General features: G+C 38.7%; 1 protein-coding gene across 4 annotated transcripts in view; it reads left to right on the forward strand.

Moving 5' to 3' along the window:
- The window catches only part of OSTF1 (osteoclast stimulating factor 1), a 62,957-nt gene that overhangs the window by 23,522 nt on the left and 11,797 nt on the right, over nt 1–27,638 (forward strand). For all 4 annotated transcript variants that reach the window (XR_014058262.1, XR_014058264.1, XM_081505568.1 and 1 more), the window contains exons 2-9: nt 4,899–4,945; nt 11,454–11,504; nt 14,893–14,956; nt 17,068–17,121; nt 18,609–18,716; nt 19,616–19,665; nt 21,938–22,016; nt 25,197–25,295. Coding sequence is in view for 2 of the 4 variants with exons in the window: in XM_081505568.1 (XP_081361694.1) it covers nt 4,899–4,945; nt 11,454–11,504; nt 14,893–14,956; nt 17,068–17,121; nt 18,609–18,716; nt 19,616–19,665; nt 21,938–22,016; nt 25,197–25,295 (552 nt within the window). In the remaining 2 variants the exon portion in view is untranslated. The remainder of the gene's footprint in view (nt 1–4,898; nt 4,946–11,453; nt 11,505–14,892; nt 14,957–17,067; nt 17,122–18,608; nt 18,717–19,615; nt 19,666–21,937; nt 22,017–25,196; nt 25,296–27,638) is intronic.

Below are 27,638 nucleotides of genomic sequence, written 5' to 3' on the forward strand. Positions count from 1 at the left end.
TGGTTGTACCAGTTTACACTCCCACTGGTAGTGTCTGAGAATTCCAGTTGTCCCATATCCTTCTTAACACTTGGCATTGTCAGTGTTTTTAGGTTTAACTATCATAGTCAGTGTGTGGTAGTTATCATAGCCATTTTAAATGAAGTCCATCTAAAATGTCTCATGCCTCCCAACATTTTTCAGCATAATGTAAATGAAATAGTTGATCTGTTAGTTCTGATATTTTGAATAGTAATTCTCTTGCTGTTTATGGTATGTTTATCCATTGTAGTGAGCTGTCACCTTTTATTGTTGTCATAGTGGCTCAGATTAGCAGCTTCTCTACTCTTTCACCAACAGAGAATAAAGTAGATTAGAAATTTTGTGTTTGGGTTTGTAAGCCCCGAGTCCTTCTAAGTGCTGCCTCAGGGCGTTAGTGGTGCAACACTACCTATTCTTTTTGCAGACCTCAGAAACAGCACATTCTCTTATCTGTTGCTTGTTCAGGTCCCTGCCCCAGATCCCCTTCTACTCCACCAGCCTCAGTTACTCTGGACAGGGATTAGTTTAGTGAAATCGGAGAGTGTGGATGAGGGGAGCAGGGACAGTCAGCCTAACTCCAGAGGAAAACAGTGTTTGGTTGATGGCTAGTAGATTCAGCTCTTCACTACGGGTCTGGGTGGGGTTTCAGAGAAGAGAGAAGGGAGTGCCTGGCAAGGTAAGGATCCAGCCACTGTTGGTGTCATGGGAATTTGCTTATCTTGCTTATGTCAGGAGGCCAGCCCTACTGAAATCCTTAGTATCATTCACATACTAGTTCATGTTTTTGAGAGTCATATAAAGCATCAGGCAAAAGATTGGGCCCGTTTCCAGTCTTAATTCAGGGCGAATTCAATTCATGCCATCTTCTTGGCTCCACTTTCTCCCTTTGTGGTGTGTAACCAGACTTCCCTGAGAAAATGATCAAGAGGGAGGGCACCTGAAGAAAGCATCTAATTTAGCCTCTCGGCAGTATACAAGAACACAACTATTTTGCATTGTGAATCCGCCTTCGTTAAATATCTTTGGAATTGATCAGCGCTATGATTTATTAAGATTTTTTTTCTTCGATGTCTGCAAAGACCATACCGAGCTTCCCAGGTGGCACTAGTGGTAAAGAATCCACCTGCCAATCTAGGAGATGCAGGAGATGTGGTTTTGATGCCTGGGTCATGGAGGAGGAAATGGCAACTCACTCCAGTATTCTTGCCGGGAAAGTTCCATGGATAGAGGAGCCTGACGGGCTACAGTCCATGGGACTGCAAAGAATCGGACACAGCTAAGCAACTGAACACACACACACAAGGACAATACTATAGAAATACAGAGTACCCTGATTTTTTTCCCTTCATTGTTCTGTGTAAACCTGTACACCTATAGAACATTGCACACAGTTGAGTTAAACATGATATAAGAATGATCAGTGAGTTAAGTCTTATTAATTGGTATTTTCTTTAAAGGCTCTATCCACGGTTGGTCAACTGTAATCATGAAAGTCATCTGCTTTTCCTCTTTATGGTATTCTCTCATAACCTCTGCCTGTATCTTTGTATTCTTTTGTTTCATCTTGACTCAGCTTTGAGGATGGAATAAATTAAGGCCTCAGACTTTTATGATATATGGGTTCAAAGGGATCCTCAAGGGGCTAATTCTCAACATTAATTGATTAAAAGATTTGTATGTGAAAGTGTTTTCTGCAGCATTACATGAAGAGAACATTCCCTCATGTGATGGCCTGAAGAGTTGCCTGATGCTCTCTGCTTAGTATGGAGATGAATAAATCTCCAACTTTCTTTTTAGTTGTGTACATTTTATAGTAAGACAGTCACAAAAGATACAGTTACAAAGAATCAGCAGCTTAGTCACACTCCATTTTATTTTTCTCCAGGTTTTAAAATTTAAGCTCGTTGAGTTGACATTGGATATTGTTCCCAAAGTCAGCCATCACTTGTCTCATCACTGCCTTGCCCTCAAAGGAGCAAGAAAGTTCTGTCATTATTGATTTTGGTCACCAGCGTATGCTTCTTTGTGTAACTTCTCTTTGGAAAGTTTGACGTAATCAAGACAGTTAATCTCCCCTTAGACAGTTAGGTCAGCAGAAAATATTTCTCCTTCCATTTAATGTTTCCTTTCTTAGACCTAAGGATATGGGGGTGAAAAACAAACTCCAAATGAAAAAGAGTTTTCACTTTTGCTTCTGGAAGTGGCACTAGAATTCAGATTGCAAAAAGAATGTTTTTTTTGCAGCCACAGTAAGTAACAGGGGATTTGAGCAGCATATCTATATTAGGGTGTTTAAAAGAAAGAGTGATTTCCGTACCTTTATGCCTCCAGTGAAAGTATCTTTTTTGTTTTCATTGATAATAAAAGTAGTACATGCTACTTTTATTAGTAGTAATGAATTTAAACCATGTATGCAAAGTAGAATGTGAAGATTCCCATAATCGGTGTTTCCAGTCAAGATGTGTGTGTGTTGTCAACTTAAATGGATGGTAGTTGGCATACTGTTCTATAACTTGTTTTTTCCCCACTGAATATTTTACAGGCTTTTTGCCACATCAGTGTCTGTGAGTCTGTCTGCAGCATTCTTTTTAAATGACTCTCATCATGTGGATGAATCGGAGTTGATTTATGTAGTCCCTTCTTGATGGACATTACATCACTTCTCATTTTCTCATGTTCTAAACTTGTGTTGTTCAAGATGGTAGCCACCAGCCACTTGTGGCAGTTTAACTTAATTCAAATTAAATGATGTGTAAAAATCAGTTCCTCAGTCACATTAGCCATATTTCACGTGCTCAGTAGCTCTGTGTGAGTAGCACAGATGGAGAGCTTTCCCATCATTATTTAAAGATGTATTAGACAGTGCTATTCTAATCTGGTTTTCAGACTTCTTTTTGAGTGCATGTTCCTTTCTTTTATTCACCCATTCTTTATTCCTTCAATAAATAATTATTAAGTGCCTCCTATGTGCCAGGCATTGTGCTAGGTACTTGATATATCATTCATAAAACACTTGCCCTCATAATGCTTAATCTATCAGTGAAAGGTTTTAACTGCTTCCAATGATGTAGTTTTGGTTTAGCTGCTAAGTCATGTCCAACTCTTGTGACCCCATGGACTGTAGCCTGCCAGGTTCCTCTGCCCATGGGATTCTCCAGGCAAGAATACTGGAGTGGGTTGCCATTCCTTTCTCCAGGAGATCTTTCTGACCCAGGGGTTGAACTGAGTCTCCTGCATTGCAGGTAGATTCTTTACTGTCTGAGCCACCAGGGAAGCCCTATATGTATTCTATATCATGCTTTTATATTTTAAAACATGTTAAAATAGAAATGAAAACAAATAAGATAAAAATGTACAAAATTCTGTTGTAAAAATTTTTTTATTGCGATATAGTTGATTTATGGGCTTCCCAGGTGGCTTAGTAGTAAAGAATCTGCCTATCAAGCAGGAGGCAAAGGTTTGATCCCTGGGTCAAGAAGATCCCTTGGAGAAGGAAATGGTAACCCACTCCAGTATTCTTGCCTGGGAAATCCCATGGACAGAGGAGCCTGGCAGGTTACAGTCCATGAGGTTGCAAAGAACTGGATACGACTGAATGACTAAACAGCAGCAGCGGTTGATTTAAACGTTGTGTTGCTTTCAGGTGTACAGGAAGTTAATCTGTTATAAATATACGTATATCCACTTGTTTTTAGATTCTTTTCCCATATAGGCCTATACAGAGTACTGAGTAGAGTTCCCTCTGCCACACCGTGGTCCTTATTAGTTATCTCTTTTTAAAATGTACATAATTTCTGAAGTAGTCTTTCTGTGTCCCACTGTGGGAGCCACTGTGCCTAATGGTACTGTTGGACTAGGCGGTTATCTCTAAAGGTTCTTCCAGTACTGAAATTGAACTGTCATCACATTTTAAGTAGGTCTTTGATTTTGATATTTGTAGGCTTTTTCCTATACTGTTTGCATTTGTTCTTATATATTTATTTAGCAAGAATTTATTAAGTTCATACTATATGCCAGGTAGGTGCCAGGAGATTGAACAGGTCAGGGTTCCTGCCCTCACAGCCTTGCACATCAGTTATTTCTGATACCAGGTATTATGGAAATGCAGCGAAGGGACATATAAAAAGGGAGATGGCTTGGCAGAACAGAGGATGTGTGCTGTTTTGTGATGTACTCAGTTGCTCAGTTGTGTACAACTCTTTGTGGCCTGCTGGACTGTAGCCCTCCAGGCTCCTCTGCCTGTGGAATACTGGTGTGGGTTGCTATGCCCTCCTCCAGGGGATCTTTCCCATCCAGGGACCAAACATGTGTCTCTTGAATCTCCTGCATTGGCAGGTGGGTTCATGGTTTGGCAGAACAGAGGATAGTTCTCATGAACATGACTCATTTGTGGATTGCACTCTGTTGTGGGACTTAATGGAATCATAGATTTTTCCAACAGATAGTTTTTTTCTTCCTGGTATTTTCCTTTCTCTTGGAAAGTATAAAATCATAAGCCATTGATTTAAGAATATTTAATTACTGTTAATTTTCCCATTAAGTACCTTTATGTTAAACTGTTACCTTTCAGTTTTTAAACTTAGATCTTTGGATTGGAGAGGCTTTACATAGGACAGAAGCTAAGTGCAAATAATTAGGTAGCTCCTGTTGTTTGAGAGAGGGAAACAAAATCATCCCCCAGAGGTGTGTTCATACTTTCATTTAACAAATATTTAAGAAAATACCTTCTATGTAGAAAAAACACTTAATTCCAAAATAATTTCTCAAGAGGCTTTTAGTTAGGGAATTCTGAAGAATATAAAGGATAATAAATACTATTGACTGAAAATTCAGAAATGAAAAAACTGATCATGTGTTTTTTGTTTCCTTTCTTTTAGGGCAAGTTAAAGTGTTCAGAGCTCTTTATACGTTTGAACCCAGAACTGTAAGTATATCAGTCCCAATACTGACATAAAGGGACTTCCCTGGCAGTCCAGTGGTTAAGACTCTGTGCTTTCACTGCAGGGGACACAAGTTTGATCCCTGGTCAGGGAATCCTGCATGCCACAGGATGTGACCAAAAAAAAAAAAAAAAGATACAAAAACTGAAGGTGATTTCATTTAGATATTTCCTTTTGTCCTAAATGGCCATGACCTGCTTCAGCCCTTCAGTTGACTGTGGACAGCCCTTCAGTTGACTGTGACATGTGGTTCAGCCCCCTTCCTAGTCCTCTGTCCTCTGCTCCTTCCTCTTGGTGGATTGTTCCAGTCAGATTTGGTGCACAGTAGAACTCACCTCTGACTTCTTTCTAGACTTACGGCTCTGCATCCCTCTAAACTCTGATTACACCCTTGCTCTTCCATAAAGACTTTCTGATCATCCCCCAGTGGAGTGGGATGTTTCTCCCTGCTCTGAATTCTACACTTGGCTTGAAATCCTGCTCATCAGCACAGTGTCTAGGGTGGAGAACACAGGGGTTTCAAGCTGCCAGTAGCTTTAGGACCCACTCTGCCTCTTTTAACAGCTGTGTGACCTGTTAAATTCAGAAATTTCCTAACCTCTGTGCCTCAGTGTACTCTTCTGTAAAGTGAAAGTAATAATAATAATTTCATAGGATTTTAGTGAGAATTAAGTGAGATTATTGTGTAAAGCTGCTATTACTATTAAGGAGTCATTGTTACTATTAGAAGAAGTAGTGATTTCTATATTCATAGACTCTTGTTGTTTAGTCACTAAGTCGTGTCCAACTCTTTGTGACCCCATGGACTGCAGCACACCAGGCTTCTCTGTCCTCCAGTATTCCTGGAGTTTGCTCAAACTCATGTCCATTGAGTCAGTGATGCCATCCAACCGTCTCATTCTCTGTCTCCCCCTTCTCTTGCCCTCAATCTTTCCCAGCATCAGGGTCTTTTCCAGTGAGTCAGTTCTTCACATCAGGTGGCCAAAGGATTGGAGCTTCAGCTTCAGCATCAGTCTTTCTAATTAATATTCGGGGTTGATTTCCTTTAGGATGGACTGGTTTGATCTCCTTTCTGTCCAAGGAACACTCAAGAGTCTTCTTCAGCACCACAGTTTGAAAAAAGCATCAATTCTTTGGCACTCAGCCTTCTTTACGGTCCAACTCTCCAACTCTCTTAACACATATTTTTGATTGGTTGATACATTGATTACTTTAATTCAACTCCAGTCCTACTCCAAGATGGAATCTCTACTGCTTTTTAAAAGTCTTAGTTATTATCAAATGCCCAGGAGAAAATAGACATTTAATTCATTGCATGCTAAGTTGTGTCCAACTCTATGCAACCTTATGGACTGTAGCCTGCCAGGTTCCTCTTTCCATGGGGAGTCTCCAGGCAAGAATATTAGAATGGGTTGGCATGCCCTCCTGCAGGGAATCTTCCTAACCCAGGGATCAAACTTGCATCTCTTACATCTTTTGCATTGGCAAGTGGGTTCTTTACCACTAGTGCCACATGGGAAGCCCATTTAATTCATTAGGGTCTTTGTTTTTGGCCACACCGCACAGCCTGCTGAACTTCCCCAATCAGGGATTGAACATCTGCCCCCTACATTGGAAGTGTGGCTGGCGTCTTAGCCACTGGACCACCAAGGAAGTGTGGCGTCTTAGCCACTGGACCACCAAGGAAGTCCCTAACTCATTAGGTTCTTTGAATATTCTCCATTTAAAATGCTATTTTTAATATCCATGGTCCCGAGGATCCTGGACTATAGAGCAGTGCTGCTAATTCGTTCTGTATGTATTAGATGGTCATTAATGACTACCCCAGGCCCTGCTGGCCCCACACTCTGCTCCTCTCCATCTCCCCTCAGTCCAGATGTTAATGGGGAGGCATCTGGCTGAGCAGGTAGCCCCTAGGTCTTAGGGGGTCTTCCTGACTGGTTAAGTGCCCGTGCTTTACCAGTTGTTCAGTATTTTGAACATCGTCCCAGAACTAGGTTGTTAGTCTTACATTCGTTTTCTGAATGAGAATTTCTGTTGGACAAACTCAGTTTGGTCTCTCTCCCCTGAGACCAAGTAGCTATCTTCTCTAGTGGGATCAGTGTACCCCCAGTACATCTTAAACTCACCTGAAAGTCACTGAGACAAAGAAAGTTGTAAGGGCTGAGCTATGAGACCATTGCTGACATGTGCAGCACCCCAGGAAGACCTGGGTCCAGTTTTTCACTCTTGTACTACTCTCAGGAGTAGGCAGAGCAATGCCCAGTTTTCTTGGTGATCCACTGAACAAGTAGGACACTGGAAGGTTGTCTCTCCTGGTTCTTCTGGCTAATCTATTTCTTCTCTGTCTTGCTTGAAGGTAAGGTAGTCCTGGCACTACCCAGCCCTGTTTGGTTCTCATTTCTTGACCAACCCTCAGTCTAATAAACTACCATATAGAGGTCCTGCAAGACTGGATAGACCAGTGTAAAGTTGCACTGATGCAGAGAGAGCAGCATTTCCTATATCCTGGATTTATGTTGATTTCTGCAAGGAAACCAGTAGGACCCACCTCTATCATACAGTGCTTGCTGGGCTTCTCTAGGTTTACAGCACTATCTGTAGTGGAAGGAGCCCTAGAATGGGATTCCAAAAGCTAAAGTAGGAGCCCAGCCCTACCACTCACAAACTGTGTGATGTGTGGCAAGTTCTTGAACCTCTCCGAGCCTGGTTGTGAGATGGAGATTATACCCATGACCCAGCCCTGCCTTAATGGATTGTGGTAAGGATCAAATGAGATTAAGTATGCTTTGCAAGTATAAGGTACTGCTGTTGGTTTTGCTGTATTGCATTATGTCGGGGTAGGGTAGGGAGAAACAACAGATAATTTCCACAGCTGTTGCCTTTTATCCTGGTCATGACACCATGGCAACCAGTAATGGCTATGCAAGACGCTCTGGTATGACAGAAAGCAGAGGTGGCAGTGAAGGACAGGGACTCCAGAATCTGCCTGTCATCGTTCAAGTTCAATGTCTACTATGTATCTGCTGTATGGCCTTGGACAGGCTTCTTAGTTCTAATGTGATGATAAGAATAGCACCCACTTCACAGTGTTACTGGTGAGATTATAAGTGTCCAGATCAGTGCCTGGCACATGGTAATACTATAAAGTGCTAAATGAAAGCATCTGTAGTGAATTTGATTTTTTTTCTTTTATTAATTCCCAGGGCTCCAGATTGACAAAAGTGAAAAATTTCAAAAGGATGCCACAGTCTTTCCAAAAATATTCATAAAATATGTACTTGCATAAACCAAGAAAATTAATGCCTTGAGAATTATATGTTACCAAGAATATATGGAACAGGAACAAGGATATACATTACCAAGTTTGTACTCATCCCTGTAACATCCCCAGTGGCCAACGAGTAACTTGTTCTAATACCTTGTGGTTTTTCAAGGAGAGAGGAAAAAAAGAATATGGTTAAAAACCAAAGAACAAACTAGAAATAGAGAAGTGCTTACTTGATTGTGTCACTCTTTTCCCATCATATTCCATGAATACGATGCCAGGAATTTAAAAGTAGATCCTCACTGAACAGTTTACACTAAGTGTCCCACAAGTGGTTTCTTAATGGAAAATATAAATATTGGAGATAAAAATCTAACTTTTAAAACCATGAACTTGCCTTGTTGTCTATACTGCCAGCAGTCTGAAGAATTTGATGGAGTACCACCTCAGCTCAGTTAGGAAAAACTGCTCCTAGTTTCTTTGCAAGAAGATATTTTACTCTTACTAAAGAGTAGCATTATGTGTCTGGGAGCTATTGATTAAAAAGAAAATAAACCATCCATTCTCTTTTCTCTGGATGAAAAATAGCAAGACTTTTTTTACCTGACTGAAATCGACTGCCTGTTGTTGCTGCCTCAGTTGAAAAACAAGTCTGATCTAATACATGGCTGAGGCAGACACCGCTACTGAACAGCATTCATTAATTTAGAATCTGAAATAGCGCTGAGAAGTTTTGAAATGACTGTACTTGGTGACATTTTTCAAATCATGCATTTTACCAAACCATGAATGACAATAATTATTTGAGACCATACAATTTAAAATACTGAGGTAAAATTCACATAAAATTAACCACTTTAAAATAAACAATTCAGTGGCATTAGTATAGTCACAATGTTGCGGAGCTGTCACCTCTGTCTAGTTTCAAAATATTTTTGTTACCCCCAAGGAAAACCCTGTACCCATTAAACGCTTACCTCCCACTCTTCCAGGCTTTATTCCTTTTTATGATGAAGACTGATTACAGGGACGTGTGTGTGTGTGTGTCTGTGTGAGTGTGTGTTCTTTGTTTCTTTTTAAGTCATTTATTTGGTTCTTTCTTAAAATGTGCCTTTGTTTCAAGGCTGAATGATCTTATTAAGTGTGGAAATTTAGGCACACTTGACCTTTGTGATTTTAAAAGGTCAGAACTGTCGGTAGAGATGACTCTGTCACTTAAACGTAAGCACTGATTGAGGAGGATTCATTCTTAGACATAAGTATGCAAGGTTAACTTCTGTTCAAGACATTGAGGTCTTTCAAAACTCTTAGAAACTCACAGTTACTCCAAAAAAAAAAAAATGCGAAGTTTTCACATATACCCTGTTTTCTTTACTTCCTTACATTCTGCTTTTATCTCTCCTCCCATTCTTTACTGTCATCTAAAGGAGAGAGAGTCTATTCAGATTGCCAGCGAAGGCCAACCTTACTGTTGTAGGGGTGGCCGTTGTGTCCTGCTGGGAATGCTGTGGTGGAAAGTGAGTTCCCTTTTTGACCTCTGACAAGTAAGCCAGTTTGCAGCAGGGAATTCCTAAAGTAGTCTTTTTCTCTAATTACTTATTATTTCCATCACATGTTGGTTGTAATATTGATCATAGATCATCAGAGCATTTTAGAGAAAATCTTAGAAGGCTTTACTCTTTTTCTTCTAAATGCCTATCTGCAGTAATTTTAAAAAGTGTCATTGATCTACATACGTTCAACTGATTTTGCATAGATATACTGATTGTAAGTCTAGTCTCTGCAGATCGAAGTGTAAATTTAACAAATGTTTCAGGAAGTGCTTTCTAGAGGAACTCAGACATTTTTTGGTTTCCTTAATCATTTGCTATGTTTTATATATGAATGCATATTGCATCTAAATATTTATGAATTGTGATTGCTTAAAGCACGATATAGTATTCATTTATATTCAGGGAAAATAAAATAATAATAGAGATTATCTCTGAAACTAAATTAACTACTGGAGCAGTCACATTTACTGCCCACATCTGAAGCTAAGAGAGGATATAAACAGAAGGAAAATGAAACAGTGAAATAAAATTTGTTTTACTAGCATACTATATGGAATAGTAACCACAATCAGAAATATCAAAGCCTTTTAAAAATATTTTTCACACCAAAATTATGAAAGTAGTGCATGCTTATGATAGAATTCTATGCATAATTTTGTCTTATCCTGTATGAAATTTTGTGCCCTACATTTTTCACTCAATGTGGTAATGTAAACATTTCCCAATATATGAAACTTGCTCTCAATAGATATTATATATATGTGTGTGTGTGTGTGTGTGTGTAATTTTTTTTTTTTTTGGTTGTGTGGCTTGCAGGATCTTAGTTCTCTGACCAGGGACTGACTCTGGGCCATGTCAGTGAAAGCACTGAGTCCCCACTGGATGACCAGGGAACTCATTTAATTTAATAAAGTTATGCTGATAAATGTTATCTACTGATGGGAAAAAGAAGATGTTTAATCAAAGTGCCTGGCTTTATTCAAAGAGTTTGGTTGGTCCAAAAGCACATATTGTCCATGTAATCAATTAAACCCTTAGAAGTGCTTATGGTCCAGACTGAGTTACTGCTTCATATCTTTCAGCTCTTTAGCCTTATTAATGGTTGAATTATGTATTAACTGTTCTCATATATGTGTTGTTCATTCTTTCTGAGCATGAAGAGATAAGGTACTGGTTTTCTCAAAATAAGTAGATAGTGATGTTGATATGAAAATGTTTAGATTTGAAGCCTAATCATTTAGGAGAGAGCCAAACTTCTAGCTGTTTTTCATGGTTTTAATTCTAGACATTGATCCTTTTATGAAAATATATATATCACCTTTTGAAATGTTTACAATAGGAACTTTTATTAATAATCCTGTTTTGGCATAAAAGCGCCTTTCTTTTATTGTGCAGGAAAATAAGATGTGTGTATGTGTGTGTGTGGAGCTGGGAATTCTTATTTGTTCTATTACTTATTTGAAGCTTCTCATGGGAAGATTCACCTTCTTATACCTATGTTAGTAAATAATGTTTTGTTATATGGTTTATGTACAGATTTAAGTATGTAAAATCTATGCTGTCTATAAGGATATTTTAGGATTTGGAATTTGTGTAATTATTTTCATGATTGTGTTCTAATTCATGAAAAAAATCGCATGGAGTAAAACTTAAAATTTTTTTTTTCTTTAGCCAGATGAATTGTACTTTGAAGAAGGTGATATTATCTACATTACTGACATGGTAAGCCCAGTTAATATTTTTTCATAGCATGCATGAACTAAAGATATATAAGACTATTTTTCAGTACATTATTTACATGTATAGCTATATAGAAATACATATACCCAAGTCAATTCACTGAACACAATTTGTAATAGCATAAGATTGGAAGTAACCCTTATGTCCATCAGTAGGAAAATAGTTGAATGAAGTTTGCTGTATATACAAAGAAAGTATTATTCAGCCGTAAAAAGGAGTGAGGAGTATCTCTATATAATATTATGGGGTAATTTAAGTGAAAAACAGCAAGGTGAAAAAATTGTGGCTAGTGTGCCTTTTTTATCTAAGAAAGGACGAGAGGATATATGTATGCTTATTTCCCTCAATTTAAAATAAAAAGTCAAAGGAAGAGTTACACATTTTTAAAAAGTAGTTTCCTCTCTGAAAGGAAAGGGAAATAGAATAGAGGAAATATATAGTCAGAATAGAGACTTTTAAAAAAAGTACACCTTGTTTTGGAGAGCACACTTTGGAATCATGTAAAACTTTTGTGTAGTTATAAAATTAAATGATAAAAAGCAGTACCTGATAATGAAAAAGCAGAATGAATCAAATGAACTTAGTTGTATTCCAAAGAGGTACAGCACACAGAAAGGAACTATTCCAAGTGACTTTAAAACTTGGCATTTTGACTGAATCAGTTCAGTTCAGTCACTCAGTCATGTCCGACTCTTTGCAGCCCCATGAATCGCAGCACGCCAGGCCTCCCTGTCCATCACCAACTCCCGGAGCTTACCCAAACTCATGTCCATCGAGTCGGTGGTGCCATCCAACCATCTCATCCTCTGTCGTCCCCTTCTCCTCCTGCCCCCAATCCTTCCCAGCATCAGGGTCTTTTCCAATGAGTCAACTCTTCGCATGAGGTGGCCAAAGTATTGGAGTTTCAGCTTCAACATCAGTCCCTCCAATGAACAACCAGGACTGATCTCCTTTAGGATGGACTGGTTGGATCTCTGTGCAATCCAAGGGACTCTCAAGAGTCTTCTCCAACACCACAGTTCAAAAGCATCAATTCTTTGGCACTCAGCTTGCTTCACAGTCCAACTCTCACATCCATACATGACTACTGGAAACCTTTAGTCAAATAATATAAGGAACAGAAAGAACTGCCGCCCCCACATTATAAACTGTTTTTAGTCATGATGTTGTTGGAGAAGTGTTGGTATTGTTATTCTGAGATTGCTGCATGCATGTTGCAGTTTAGAGCAAATGAGTCATTAGGTCAATGATGTAGAAAACTGGGAGTTTCAGTCTGCAAGAAAGGGTATACAGATAGATATAAGATCAATGAAGTTAAGTAGCTCTACATTTGAATCAAAAGTGTGTTGTTTTTTACCTAAAATAAACAAAAATATTTCTTAATCTGTCCTTTGAATAGGCCAAAAAAAAAAAAGACCATCTCGATAATAATATATTTCCCATTCAAAGGAAAAAAGTTCTTTTGAAAAATGTATGGTACTAGGTTGAGAGCAGCAGAGGTACAAGATAAGCCCAGGACATCTGCCTGTTGGAAAGCAAGGAAGCCGCCGAAGACTATGAGAGTCACACTGGAAAAACACTGGAACTAAACAGAAGAGGCTGCCACTAATCAAAGATAGGACAATTTGAGCAATCAATTAGGGCAACAATCCCAAGGATTGAAATACATCTACTCTGTTTAAATTCATGAGCTCCTAATGGTACTTAAAAACAAAACTAAACATCATTGATCAACCTGAGAGAATGCTAAGGAACCAACTTTTTATTCTGGCAACTGTTAAGGAAAAGAATCAGTATTTGTTCTGCCTTTTCTTTATGAATTTTATCTCTCGGTCACCTGAGAGTTGATGAGGAAAAGTTCGTCTTTAAAGTAATATTCTAGTTATTTAAGGGCGTCCCTGGTGGCTCAGCAGTGAAAAATCCATCTGCAATGCAGGAGACATGGGTTCAATCCCTGGGTCGGAAAGATCCCCTGGAGGAGGAAATGGCAGCCCTCTCCAGTGTTCATGCCTGGAGAATCTCATGAACAGGAGAGCCTGCTGGGCTACAGTCCATGGGTTTGCAAGGAGTCAGACACAACTTAGCCACTGAGCATGCAAGTGCATACTCGTTATTTAAATGAAGAAGCAGTGATAGAATTAGAATGTCACCATTTGCAACCCTAATGAAATAACGGATCCGGATGCCCATCAGTGGTTACTAATGCTACAGATAGAGAGACCACCAGGCATTGAGTGTCTCCTGATGGAAGAATCAATGCTACAGATGAAATAATCCTGCTGAAATTGAATCTGAATCTAATTAAACCTTTAGAACTAATGAACAACTTATAAACAATACAGGGAGCAAAGGAACAATTTTTTTTATAACAAGGGACGAAACATACAAAATCCAGACTATTTGAAACTCTTTAGAACAAACTATTTTCTTCAACAAGTATATTGTGAAGGAGTGAAAAAAATAAATAAATGAAGGGGGAAAATATAGACTAAAAGAGGCTTAAGAGGCAAATCATCCAGTCATATTGTGTGACTCTTATTATGAGACGTATCAGAAATTTTGAATATAGTACATATTTGATGATATTAAGGAATTATTGAAAAAAACTCTAAGCTGTGATAGTAGTATTATCATTATGTCTTTGAGAAAGTCCTTATCTTTCAGAGATTCATACTGAAATATTTACAGATAAAGAATATGATGTCTAGAATTTATTTCAGAATAATCTGAAGGGGAGGGAAGTTGTAAATGAGGTAATACATGAAACAGTATTGGCTATGAGTAAATAATTCATGCAGTTAAGAAATGGGTATGTGTAGGTTCCTTATATGATTCCTTCTACTTTGTTATAGGTTTTTTTTTTTTTTTATGATTAAAAAGTTACCAAAAAAACCAAAAGTGAAATAAAGAGATCTTTAGAAAATCAAATATATGTATATCTTGAGACTAAGAAATTAGACTTTGGGCAAAAAAAATCCTATAGATAGTCTAAACTAAACATAATTGTTTCACTTCTCTTTCATATTATCTCTGTGTGATTTGTTTGAACATTGGAACTCTTTGATGAAGTGTATTTGATTTGTTGCAGGCAGATGTGTGTATATTTGTAATTTAATGATAAGAGGAATGGATAACCATAAGTAGGGAAACAGGAAGCTTGATCAATGTGACCAGGGCCGATGGACATCTGGTAAAGCAGTAACTCCGCATTTGAATTAGAAGCATGTATTTTATCTAAAATAAGACAAAAATATCTCTTGCTTTAGCCTTTGAAAAGGCTAAAATGACGCCAGCATGAGCCACATGGTTTTAATAGTGATTGAATGTAAACTGGATTTGGTGCCACTTAATTTAACTCTTCTTTCACCAGAGTGATACCAATTGGTGGAAAGGTACCTCCAAAGGCAGGACTGGACTGATCCCAAGCAACTATGGTAAGATGGCTGCAGTGGCTTTACTTGGGCTGTATTTTGTGCAATCCCAATTATCTGGTTCTTGAGGCCCTTCTGTTTTCTCCTATGTCTGAGAAATTGGTGGAGTCTGCTAGTCTGGGACATTTTCTGCTCTGAGCCTTCTCTTAATAGAGTGGTCATGGACCCTGGAGGTACTTGAACTTGACTCTTTGGCTTAAGAAAATGCTCATTGTAAGTTCTTGAAAGAACTTAAGCTTTCCAGGGAAATGCTTTTGGCTTTACTTTATTCAAGGTTAGAACATTTTTCTTTTTCTTTGCTTTCTGTTTTGTTTTTTAGACTAGCCCTTTCTTTAGTAAGTAACCTTGCCTTGTTATGTTAATTAATGTCTGGGGCAGTGATGTTCATTAAATGAATAATAGCGCAGTGAGACATGGGCCCTGCCATGAAGCCACTTCTAGTTGCAAGGGGGACAAAGCAGACTTTCATAGAAATCTGCAAAGTAAAAAGTGCACCCAAATTGATAAACCAAGCCTCCCGATTTTTAATTCTTCTTCTTCTACTCCTAACGATGAGGGACCTTACTTAAGGGACTTAACTGGTGTCCGTGGGACCATTTCTCCATCTGTATCATGAGAAGTTTGATTCAAATCACTTCTAAGGTTCCTTTGGACATTTTAATTAGATACATCCTCAGACCAATAGTGCTTGCATCAGGCACTAGTTCCAAACACTGTAAGGTGACTCACAGAATTTCTAGGAAGCACTTCACAGTTCCTAGGGGAGGAGAGGGGAGAGAAGGAGAGGGGGAGGATTCAAAGGAGAGGAGGGGAGGGGAGGAGGCAGAGGAAAGGAGTGGAGAGGAGGAGAGAGAAGGAGGAAGGGAAATGAGTGAGGCTAAGGCCCTTCACGGAGAAGGCAATGGCATCCCACTCCAGTACTCTTGCCTGGAAAATCCCATGGACGGAGGAGCCTGGTAGGCTACAGTCCATGGGGTCGCTAGGAGTCGGATACGACTGAGCGACTTCACTTTCACTTTTCCCTTTCATGCACTGGAGAAGGAAATGGCAACCCACTCCAGTATTCTTGCCTGGAGAATCCCAGGGACGGTGGAGCCTGGTGGGCTGCCGTCTATGGGGTCGCACAGAGTCGGACACGCCTGAAGCGACTTAGCAGCAAGGCCCTTCACAGAGGGGCCTCACTTACCTGGTCTAAGGGCTGTACCATTCTGGATTTTAAAAGGCTTTAAACATTTCTACACTCCTCTTTGAAATCCCAAATAAACAACTTCTGTGCACTCCCTTCCCAGCTGCTCAGAGACACAGAGGGTGCGGTATGTTCCTCAGTTGCTAGATCCCTGGTAGCCAAGGGAGTGTCCAGTTACAGCCCTCTGTGGTGGGAGGGGTGCTTCTGAAGTCTCATTTGAGCAACAGTCTTCATGTGGTCACTCCTGCTGATTCTGGGACAGCAGTGAACACACCTTTCTTAGAGGCAGGTAGGCGTGCTGATTGCCCTTTCTGAATACAGAAAGCAAAATATTTCTCCTTTACCCCACCCCTCTTCTGCATGCATACAAGGGAAACAATTATTTTCAGCAATCTTCAAAGCAGGGTGTTTTTAAAGAATGTAAAAATGAACCTCGAATGCTTTCTTTTGCAGTTTCCTGACTAAATTTCTTGTTGAAATTATTTCAGCAAGCTAGTATGCAGGCCTTGGATCTGTGTGTTTTTATTTATTGTAGTTGTTCAGTTGTCCAGTAGTGTCCAACTCCTTGCAACCCCATGGACTGCAGCCCACCAGGCCTCCCTGTCCCTCACCATCTCCCAGAGTTTGCCCAAATTCATGTCCGTTGTTTTTATTTATGCTTCCAATTAATTGCTGCACTTATTTCTGTTTATACTCCCAGTTAATTGTTGTGTTATTGTCTTAACTTGGTTTTTTTTGACCAAGTTCAGCTTCTTTCAAAGCACAAACATCACTTTGATTTTTTGCCATTTTTAAAATCCACAGTAAGTCAGGGTAGCTGTATGGTGGAAGGTCCTGGCATTTCTGAAGCTTGGGTACTAAGCTGGTTTCATGGAATCCTTTGGTTGGCCTTCTCAGCATCAATTTGCACTTTTTCTTTTCAATCTAGTGGCTGAGCAGGCAGAATCCATTGACAACCCATTGCATGAAGCTGCAAAAAGAGGTAGGTATGATTCTTTTCGATTGAGATAGACAGTACAGTAAAACACATAGATAATAATTATATAGTTTGATGACTTTTGACAAATATATACACCCGTGTAACCAACACCCAGGTCAAGATCTGGAACATTTGCATTATCCCAGAAAGTTCCTTTCCCAGTTAAATCCTTGCCTCCCACAAAGGCAGGCTCCATTCTGCCTTCTTTCACTCTACAGAAATGTGTGATTTTAATTTTTAAAATGTCAACAAATACTTTTGAGCCCCTAACCTGCCCTGTGCTTAGTGGCAAGTGGAAAGGCATGGTCTGTGACTATCAGAGCTTAGAATCTGGCAGGGAGAGATGTGTGTAGCACATCTTTATAAGACATTGTGATAAGGACCGTGGTTGAAGTGTGGATCAGTTAAACAGGCTATAGAGGCCAGAGTGAGTAACTGGCCTCACTCTGGGCAGAGGGTTGGGGCTTCTCAGGGGTCCAGGCTCTGGGAGAGTGTTGGTGTAGGGCTGGTATGTGTGGGAGGATGGACTTGGGGAGAAAGGGAGCACCAGAGATGGGGTTTGTATTGGACTGGCCAAAAAGCGTTTGGATTTTTTCTGTAAGATGTTATATAGAGTACATGGGACTTGATCCTGTTGATCAGCGGTTCTCCACTGAAGGGTAATTCCTCTCTCCAGACTTTGGGACATTTGGCAATATCTGGAGGGATGCTGGCACCTTTTGGGTACAGGCTGAGGGTGTCACTCAACACCCTGCAGTGCATGGTACTGCTCCCATAACAGAGAATCCTCCAATGCCAAATGTCAGTTGGTGCACTGTTGAGAACCCTGCCCTAGATAATGGGGAGTTTTTGTCAGGCTACAGTAAGCTTCTATTTAATTTTAGATTTTCTTGAAATCTGAATATATAAAAGGAAATTATTGGTTTAGGATTTTGCATAAATAGAACTACTAAATCAACATTTAAAAATTTCTAGATATTTAAAAATTTTTTTTTAAAAAGTAGATATTTAGGGCATTTAGCCAGAGGATTTTAAATTAATAGCTGTACTTTAACATAAAGAACAGCACGTTGAGTAGGTTATTTAGTTTTTATGTCCTTGTAGGAACTGAAAGTGTGTTTTAAATATGAATATGAGTAGTGTCTGTTTGTTTTTAGGTTTGATTGTTTTTTTTTCCCCCTCAAAATTTTAGGATTTCACAAAGGGAAAACGGTTTTTTCCACAGTGTAAAAATACCTTAGATAGACCCATTTTAGCAACTCTTCCCATTACCCTACCATTAAAAATTGATGTTAATGCTTTCCATTAATAAACTGGAAGTCAAGAGGTACCATAGAGAATGCATTACAAGGGCAGGTTTTAATTTCAGACTTGCTGACTAATCCTTTGTAAATACAAATTTATGCAGGCTGAAATTGATTTAAAAGCAAAACAAAGCAAAAAAATGAGAATATTTTTCATGTGTTTTTATAATTATAAAACGTTTTCAGGCAACTTGAGCTGGTTGAGAGAGTGTTTGGACAACCGAGTGGGTGTTAACGGTTTGGACAAAGCTGGAAGCACTGCCCTCTACTGGGCTTGTCACGGGGGTCACAAAGGTATTACATTTTGTTTGTTACGGTAAATGTCTTTGCCACTGAAAATGTGCTTCATCTAGGGGAGCCAGAGTTACAGAAATGAAAAAGAAAACTTGGTTATTCTTTTTAAATTCTTCAGAACATCAGCCTTTTAAAAGCCCAGTTCCTGAAAATTCTGTTAAAATGTAGGTGGAATGTGACTGGTCAGCCTCACTGTGGGCACCTTTTCACTTAAATAAGTGGAAGCTTCCTTTCCTCTCTCAGGCTTGGAAGAGCAACAGGAAAACAACAGTAATATAAAAACAAACCCCGCTGTCTAACCTCACAGAAGCAAGGGCCACAGATGACTCCTCTAGCTTAGTTTATCCCCCAAAGCTTTTATGATTTACATTCTAAGTTTAAGATTTAGGAGAAAGACAGCATTTGCTTGAGTTGGTGATTCAGTTGATAACTTTCTCTCTTATAATCAATAATAATGACAGATGGAATTTCTAGATGTATTTCAGCCTGGCCGAGAATCTACTGTAACCCACTCTCTTACTCCCTCTCTCTACAATACACAGAAAATAATCCCAGTAGTAATGGGAAACAAAGAATCCAAAAAGTTAAATAGTATGGCCAAAGGAAAATTTAAGCACAAATTAGTGATATGAGTGTTAAGTACCCCAGAAAATGTAAAAATATTCCTATCATAGATGTCATGTGAAAATGCAAAAGCCAAAGTATTTGAAAAAAAATTTCCCTAAATAATTCTATTTTTTAGAGTCTTAAGTCTTCTATTTACATAAGTGTTGAAAAACTTGTTATAAGGAGTTTTTTGAAGATTCTTCTAAAAAGAATCCTTTTAAAATTATTATGCACAATCTTATCAGGCTTTTATTCCCATTCTTTAAAAAAGATTGTTTCTATTTGAATTTCAGATATAGTGGAAATGCTGTTTACTCAACCAAACATTGAACTGAACCAACAGGTGAGTTTGCTTACGCAGAAATCATTTAACCCGCCTGCCTTGCTCTCATAGTACAGCTTATAGGTGTATAAAATCCTGTCTTGAGGTCTTGGTACTCAACTTTTCCCATTTATTATCTTTCATAAAACTTTTAATCTAAATACTTCAAGCACATAGTTAAAAATTATTTTTGCATTAAAGTGCAAACTGTATAAAGCTCAAAATGCCTGCCACACTCCTCCTCGTATATCACTTTAAGCTTTTAGTGCTTTCCTCTTATCTTCACATTACTGAGAAATATGTTTGTGGAGCTGTCTCATAATTCACCATCTTCATAAGTATTTTGGCATCCTATCTGGTAGGTAGTGATTCATGCCTGTCATCTTCCATCACCCAACTTCCAATCTTTCCTCCTTTGGTTCTCCTAATATATCATATCATAATTTTTGATTATATTACTATATAATGCTCATGATATTGTGGCTGTTTCAATATTGTTCGCTGTTTATATAATTTCTTTTGTTTCTGTATTTATAGCCTTTTATTGAGTACTTTTTTTTTGTATCTGACAAAGACCTCTGCGCTGTTTTACACTCTCTTGATATACTTTTCTAAAATGTATATGCTAGTTGCTTTCTTGTTTTTCTTCCTGGAATCATACTGAAGGCCTCCATCTTCATTCTCTGACTGGAGCAACTTGATCTCCGCTACTCTCTGATATCTTCCTGGGAAACCCTTCACTGCCCTCCTGTGTTATGTTCTCACTTTTCTGAATCCTGTGTCTTCTATTAGTTGAAGAACACCTTCAGTAGATTCCTGAGAAAGGGGAGCTTGGGCTTGATTATTTGGCTGATGAGAATTCTGGGTTGAATTACTCTCTATTTTTGAGCACGTACAGTGATAATTCAGCACTCTTTTTCAGCCACCGACTGCCCCACTCTTTGGCCTGAGCACACCTACCAACTCCACCATGGTGATGACAGAATGGCACAGGTTGCTTCTGTAAAGCAACATTCTTCACATGCTTGGTGGCCTTTTGGATATGCATGCCCTTAGTGGCCTGGGCAGTTTCACGAGTGTTCTGAAAGTGAACATGAAGATCTGAACCTCTTGATTTGCACGATTTCCAGGTTTTTCCAGGGTTTTCTGGGTCAGGTGAATAGCGAACCATTTTTAGAGGTCACTGCAGGCTGCTTACCAGTAAAGCAATTATATACATATTTTAAAACATTTCCTGCTATTCACTATACTGTATCTTTTCCCTCTGAGATCTGTTAGTTTTGTGTTGATCTTTCTTCAAATATAGGATAAAATACATAGTGCCTCAAATACATAGTGCCTTTGTCCATTCATGTTTGAGTGTGACTAGAAGCTCTGTTTGCTTGTGGGGCTTACTGACTGGTGGGTTTCTCTGTAGGGTGAAGTGGTGAGGTCCTCACTGTTTTTCTGGCTTATACCCAGATGCTGGTTAAAATAGTCGCTTCCTCCTCTTTGTTGGGGCTGTTCAGCTCTATCAGAGCAGCATTCTTCAGCCTCCTTCCTGGGGGTAGGTGCTAGACTATACACACTTGGGCTGTGTGTGTGTGTGTACACACTGGGGCAGTGGGGGGTGTGTGTGTGTATGTACAACCTGGGGCAGTGGGGTGAGGGTCTGTGGGGTAGGTAAAGACAGCCGGGAGAGGGGTCTTACTGCTCAGTGCGTAGGTTTTTCAGCTAGCCCCCTGCTTTTAATTCCTGGCCTCATTACCACCTTCTCTTATGCCTCCAAGTTCCATAAGCTTGGAAACTGTCTGGTTAATTTCAAAATATGGTAATTCTACCATCTGTACTGTGTCATATGACAACAAGGAGAGAGAAAGGTGATCTGGGGCTTGGGGGTTCTAATTACTCCGTAGAAACACTTTCTCCCAGTACTCTTGGTTTCACTCCCCTGCCTCCTTCCTGCTCCGGAGTCTCCAGTGTCTCCAGTTCCTCATTCATGCTGGTTTCTGCAGGGACAGATCTGCTTGCTTCCTCCTGGTATCTGCCTCTGTGAGCATCTGCCTCTGTGAGCATCTGCATTTCCACATGTGCTCTGCCAAGTCAGTTGCTCCTCCGCCATTGCATTCCCTCTCCCCATATGACTCATCGCTCATCTCTTGAGTCTCTTTTCCCTCTTTGGAATTTTATATGGTTTTGTCACTTTGTTCTCATTTTAGATTTACTTAGGCTAGAGTAAACCTAAATTTGTGTATGTTTTCAGTCCACACTCTCTTTTTTTTAAAAATACTGCTCTCTCTCGTTATCACCATAGAACAAGCTGGGAGACACAGCTCTGCATGCTGCTGCCTGGAAGGGTTATGCAGATATTGTCCAGTTGCTTCTGGCAAAAGGTAAAGTGCTTAGTTTATCTGGTCTTGGATCACTCTGAAAATCAAGCTCCATCCAATAACACCATTTAAAAATAGTAGGGAAAATAATGGGCTTCTTATTTTATAACTGGGATTTTGATCTCTGTCTGCATCATGGAGTTTTTCTGATAAGATAAAATTATTGAGGTGGTTTCTGTTTTTCATTTTAAATCAAAAGTTTGGTAAGCTTTAGCATTATATATGTTACTTTTAGTAAGAATTTATTTTTCTGCAGGATTTAATCCTACATTTCTACAAGATTAAAGGGACCTAGAAGGAAGGTGTGTGTGTGTGTTTGCATACATGTGTGTGCACACATACAGAGGAGATCTCTCTAAGAAAGCTGTGTGGGTAAAGTTGCTGAGGCCCTGGGTTCTCACAGGCAAGTCTTGATTAGATAAGAAAGGATGCTTATCCTTAAAGGTGTCCTGCTTTGAGCTGAGCAGGTGCTCAACGTACAGCAAATGAGAAGATGCCTTGATTCCGTGTTTTTACACAAGTCAGAAGGAACAGTGAAATAATGGACTCAACCATCTATTCATCTGTTTGTCCCACAAGCTTTAGTTAACCCTTATAGGGGGCCAGGGATATCATCACACACTGCACCCTGGTCTAGAAGGCTATAATATAGGATATTTGAGTCCCCAGCCTGCATGTCATGTGGATGTACTATCATTAGGGATCCTCGGAGCAATGTTGTGAGTTTTTGATTTGAAGTTTGTTGATGATGTAAACTCTAGGAATAAGAGATGAGACACCTTGATGACCTCTGTAGTACCCCTCAAAAGTATGCCAAGAGATGTGTTGTCTGCTATGGCAGTCACTAAGCACATAGGCTACTGAGCTCTTGAGATGAGGCTAGTCTGAATTGAGATGTGCTAGAAGTGGAAAATGAACATCAGGTTTTGAAAACCTAGTGGGGAAAAAAAAGTGATGTATCAATAATTTTTATATTGGTTACATGATGAAGTGATAACATTTTGGATATACTGGGTTAAGTAAAATATATTATTTAAGTGAGTTTTACGTGTTGAAAATGCAGCCACTAGAAAAATTTAAATTACATCTATGGCTCACATAATTTTCTGTTGGGCAGCACTGGTTGAAATGGTTTTCTTCTCTAGCATCCTGTCTCTGAACATTTCCCGTCCTGACAGAAATCATGTATGTGAGTTCTCAAGTGTAAAGTAAGATATGATTAATCACAGAACTGTAAACCCGCAGGATGTTTGACCTGTAGCACAGTGAGAGAATGACCTTTTCCATATAACCCCAGCTGTAGATAGATCTCAGGCTCTTCATGAGAGATTTTTCACACACAATCACCATATTCCTAATTAAATGTACTTACTCTCTTTTTTTCGTTTGGCTTTTTTTCTTGTTTTTTTTTTTCTTTTCTTTTCTTGGCGATATCTTTGTGCATTTGAGTTTTAGGACATTTATTTTTTGTTTACCAAAGAGGATGTGGTTGTAGAAAAAATGGCACTCTCAAACACTGTGGCAGAAAGTGTAAATTGGTAAGCCTTCTTGGAAGGCAATCTGACAATAGCTAACAGAATGAAAACATACATATCCTTATATTTCAACACGACTTCTAGAAAAACATCCTTCAGAAATACATAAAACATGTGTTTCAAGGAGGTTCATGGCAGTATTGTTGTGATAATGAATATTAGAGTCTAAGTGCCCCTCAGAGAGGGGTGGTTAAATAAATCTTGGAACATCCGCAAAATGGATTAATTATCAATGTTTAAATAGATTGAGTTATAAGTATGTGTACTACTAAGGAACAAATAGCATGATATATTGTTAAGTTAAAAAACCCAAAACTTGTATGGCAGAGGCCAACACAATATTGTGAAGCAATATTCTCAAATCAAAAAAATATCAAAACTATTGGTTATGAGTGAGGAGAGGGAAGAGGGAAGGATAAAATAGAGCTAGGGGATTAAAAGGCACAAAGTACTGTGTATAATAATAACTGTAAATGTAATATAACCTTTAAAATTTGTGAATCACTGTTGTACAACTGAAACATATAGTATTATACATCAACCATACATCAGTTTTTTTTAACAAAGGAAACTACCACTGGCAAAAAAAGCACATCAAATTACAGACCAATACCTGTAGTATGATTTTGTGTATGTGTCCACGAGTGTCTGTGAATGCACTCTTGCATGTAAAGGAGATGGGAACTGATGCCCACTTGTTGGGAATGGTCACCTATGTGGAAGGTAGAAGATGGGGAAGGAAGGGGTTAGTTGGGAGCTGAAATGAGACATAAGCTTTTGTTTAGCATATGTCTGTATTTCCACATCTTTGACAATGAGAATATATTTATGAATTCTGATGTAATTTATAATAAAGATGGGGAAAAAGTGAGTGGAAGATGGGCTATGCAAAAAATGGATTGCCTCCAGATTTCAAGGTTTACTAATTGTGCTAATGATGTTTGAAAGTATGCTTAAGATAAATATTAATCTCCTCAAGCTCAACTCACATCATGTTTTCTAAAGACCTTGAACAAAAGAGGCAAAGGGTATATTGCAAGGCGCGTTGAGTCTAACTGATCTAGTGTTGTACATGGAGACGGTAAACTTCTCAGGGAAAATTTCACATGCAGTTCTACAGGGACTTGAAAGGAAAGCCTGTATTTCAATTGTATATAATTATTACAGGTGCAGCAGTAAGCTCCCTGGTTAAAGATGCCAAATATGCTATTGCTGTTTTGTGAAAGTTTTACTGAAAGAGCTTACTTCAGGGCCAGATGATTCTGTCGTTAGTTTTGCTAAAAGCAATGTTTTGATGGAAAGAGGATTGGCTGCTCTATAACTAACATCCTTACTGTTTGTTATGTAAGAAAGTTAACAGAGTAAATCCTAAGGGTTCTCATTACACGGAAAACATTTTAAAATATTCTTTTAATTTTGTATCTATATGGGATGACGGGTGTCCACTCAACTTGTGATAATCATTCCATGATGTTTGTAAGTCAGATCATTATGCTATGTACCATAAGCTTATAGTGTTGTGTGTCAATTATATCTCAGTATAACTTGAAGAAAAGAAAAAGAGGAAAAAGAAACTTAAGAAAAAAAATGATTGGCTGCTACTGTAGAGTCTTCAAAACAGCTAATTTCCTTTCTTGTGTTGGGGAAGGTGCTAGAACAGACTTAAGAAACAATGAGAAGAAGCTGGCCCTGGACATGGCTACTAATGCTGCCTGTGCATCTCTCCTGAAAAAGAAACAGGGAACAGGTACTTGATTTTAATCCTTTTCTCTTATGATGCCGTCACGACTTAAGATTTATTGATTCAACGTTGGGGAAAGTTTTTTCTTGGTGAATTCTACAGGTGATTCTAGAGTTAGATTTTATATCCTTGGTCTGAATCAGAACCTCCAACATGGACAAATATATCTATACAAACAAATTTGTAAAGACATTGATCTTTTGCTGTGATTAGTATGTTTCTTTTATTCCTTGCAATCAAGTTCTAATTACCTTGCTTTCTATTATATTATATATATTATATTATATATATATTATATCATATATATAAAGAAATATTTCTATTTCTTTTTATCAAAGAACCATTGTTTCCATACTCTTGTTTTAGATTAGATTTTTTTTTTTGATTCTTTAATGGAAGGATAATTGCTTTCCAGAATTTTGTGGTTTTCTGTCATACATCAGTAAGACTCAGCCATAGGTACACCCATGTCCCCTCCCTTCCAGACCTCCCTCCCATCTCCCTCCCCACCCCGCCCTTCAGCCTGTCGCAGAGCACCTGTTTGAGTTCCCTGAGTCATACAGCAAATTCCCATTGGCATCTGTTTTACACATGATGTTATAAATTTCTGTTACTCTCTCCATACATCTCCCCTTCTCCCTCCTCTGCTCCTACCTTGTCCGTAGGTCTGTTCTCTATGTCTGTTTCTCCATTGCTGCCCTGAAACTAAATCCATCAGTGCCATCTCTTCAGATTCCATATATATGTGTCAGTATATGATATTTATATTTCTCTTTCTGACTTATTTCACTCTGTATAATGGGCTCTAGTTTTGTCCACCTCATTAGAACAGATTCAAATGCGTTCCTTTTTATGGCTGAGTAGTATTCCATTGTATATATGTACCACACCTTCTTTATCCATTCATCTGTTCCATGTTCTAGCTATTGTAAATAGTGCTGCAGTGAACATTGGGGTACTTGTGTCTTTTTCAGTTTTGATTTCCTCCAGGTATATGTCTAGGAGTGGGATTATTGTGTCATATGGTGGTTTTATTCTTCACTTTTTAAGGAGTCTCCATACCGTCTTCCATAGTGGCTGTATCAGTTTACATTCCCAAGAGAAATGCAAGAGTGTTCTCTTTTCTCCACACCCTCTCCAGCATTTATTGTTTGTAGACTTTTTGATGATGGCCATTCTGACTAGTGTGAGGTGGTATCTCATTGTAGTTTTGAATTGCATTTCTCTAATAATGAGTGATGTTGAGCATCTTTTCATGTGCATAGCCATCTGTATGTCTTCTTTGGAGAAATGTCTCTTTAGGTCCCTTTCCCTCTTTTTGATTGGGTTGTTTGCTTTTTTAATATTGAGTTGTATAAGCTGCTTATATATTTTGGAAATTAATTCTTTATCAGTTGTTTCCCTTGCTATTATTTTCTCCCATTCTGAGGGTTGTCTTTTCACCTTGTTTGTAGTTTCCTTTGCTGTGCAAAAGCATTTAAGCTTAATCAGGTCCCACTTGTTTATTTTTGTTTTTATTTCCGTTACTCTAGGAGGTGGGTCATAGAAGATCTTGCTTTGATTTATGTCAACTAGTGTTCTGCCTATGTTCTCCTCTAAGAGTTTAATAGTTTCTGGTCTTACATTTAGGTCTTTAATCCATTTTGAGTTTATCTTTGTGTATAGCATTAGGTAGTGATCTAATTTCACTCTTTCACATGTAGCTGTCCAGTTTTCCCAGCACTACTTATTGAAGAGGCTGTCTTTGCCCCATTGTATATTCTTGCCTCCTTTGTCAAAAATAAGGTACCCAAAGATACATAGGTTAATCTCTGGGTTCTCTATCTTGTTCTATTGGTCTGTATTTCTCTTTTTGTTCCAGTACCATACTATCTTGATGACTGTAGCTTTGTAGTATAGTCTGAAGTCAGGAACGTTGATTCCTCCAGCTCCATTCTTCTTTCTCAAGACTGCTTTGGCTATTTGGGGTCTTTTGTGTTTCCATATGAATTGTGATATTTTTTGTTCTAGTTCTGTGAAAAAAACCATTGGTAATTTGGTAGGGATCGCATTGAATCTGTGGATTGCATTTGGTAGTATAGTCATTTTCACAATATTGATTCTTCCCACCCAGGAACATGGAATATCTCGCCATCTGTTTATGTCATCTTTGATTTCTTTCTTCACTGTCTTACAGTTTTCCATATACAGGTCTTTTGTTTCCTTAGGTAGGTTTATTCCTAGATATTTTTTTCTTTTTGTTGCAATGGTGAATGGTATTGATTCCTTAATTTCTCTTCCTGATTTTTCATTGTTAATATATAGGAGTGCAAGTGATTTCTGTGTATTGACCTTGTATCTTGTGACTTT

Source organism: Giraffa tippelskirchi, chromosome 1, assembly GCF_054371585.1.
Source record: "Giraffa tippelskirchi isolate mGirTip1 chromosome 1, T2T-mGirTip1v1.2.pri, whole genome shotgun sequence".
In the NCBI taxonomy this organism is placed as follows: Eukaryota; Metazoa; Chordata; class Mammalia; order Artiodactyla; family Giraffidae; genus Giraffa; species Giraffa tippelskirchi.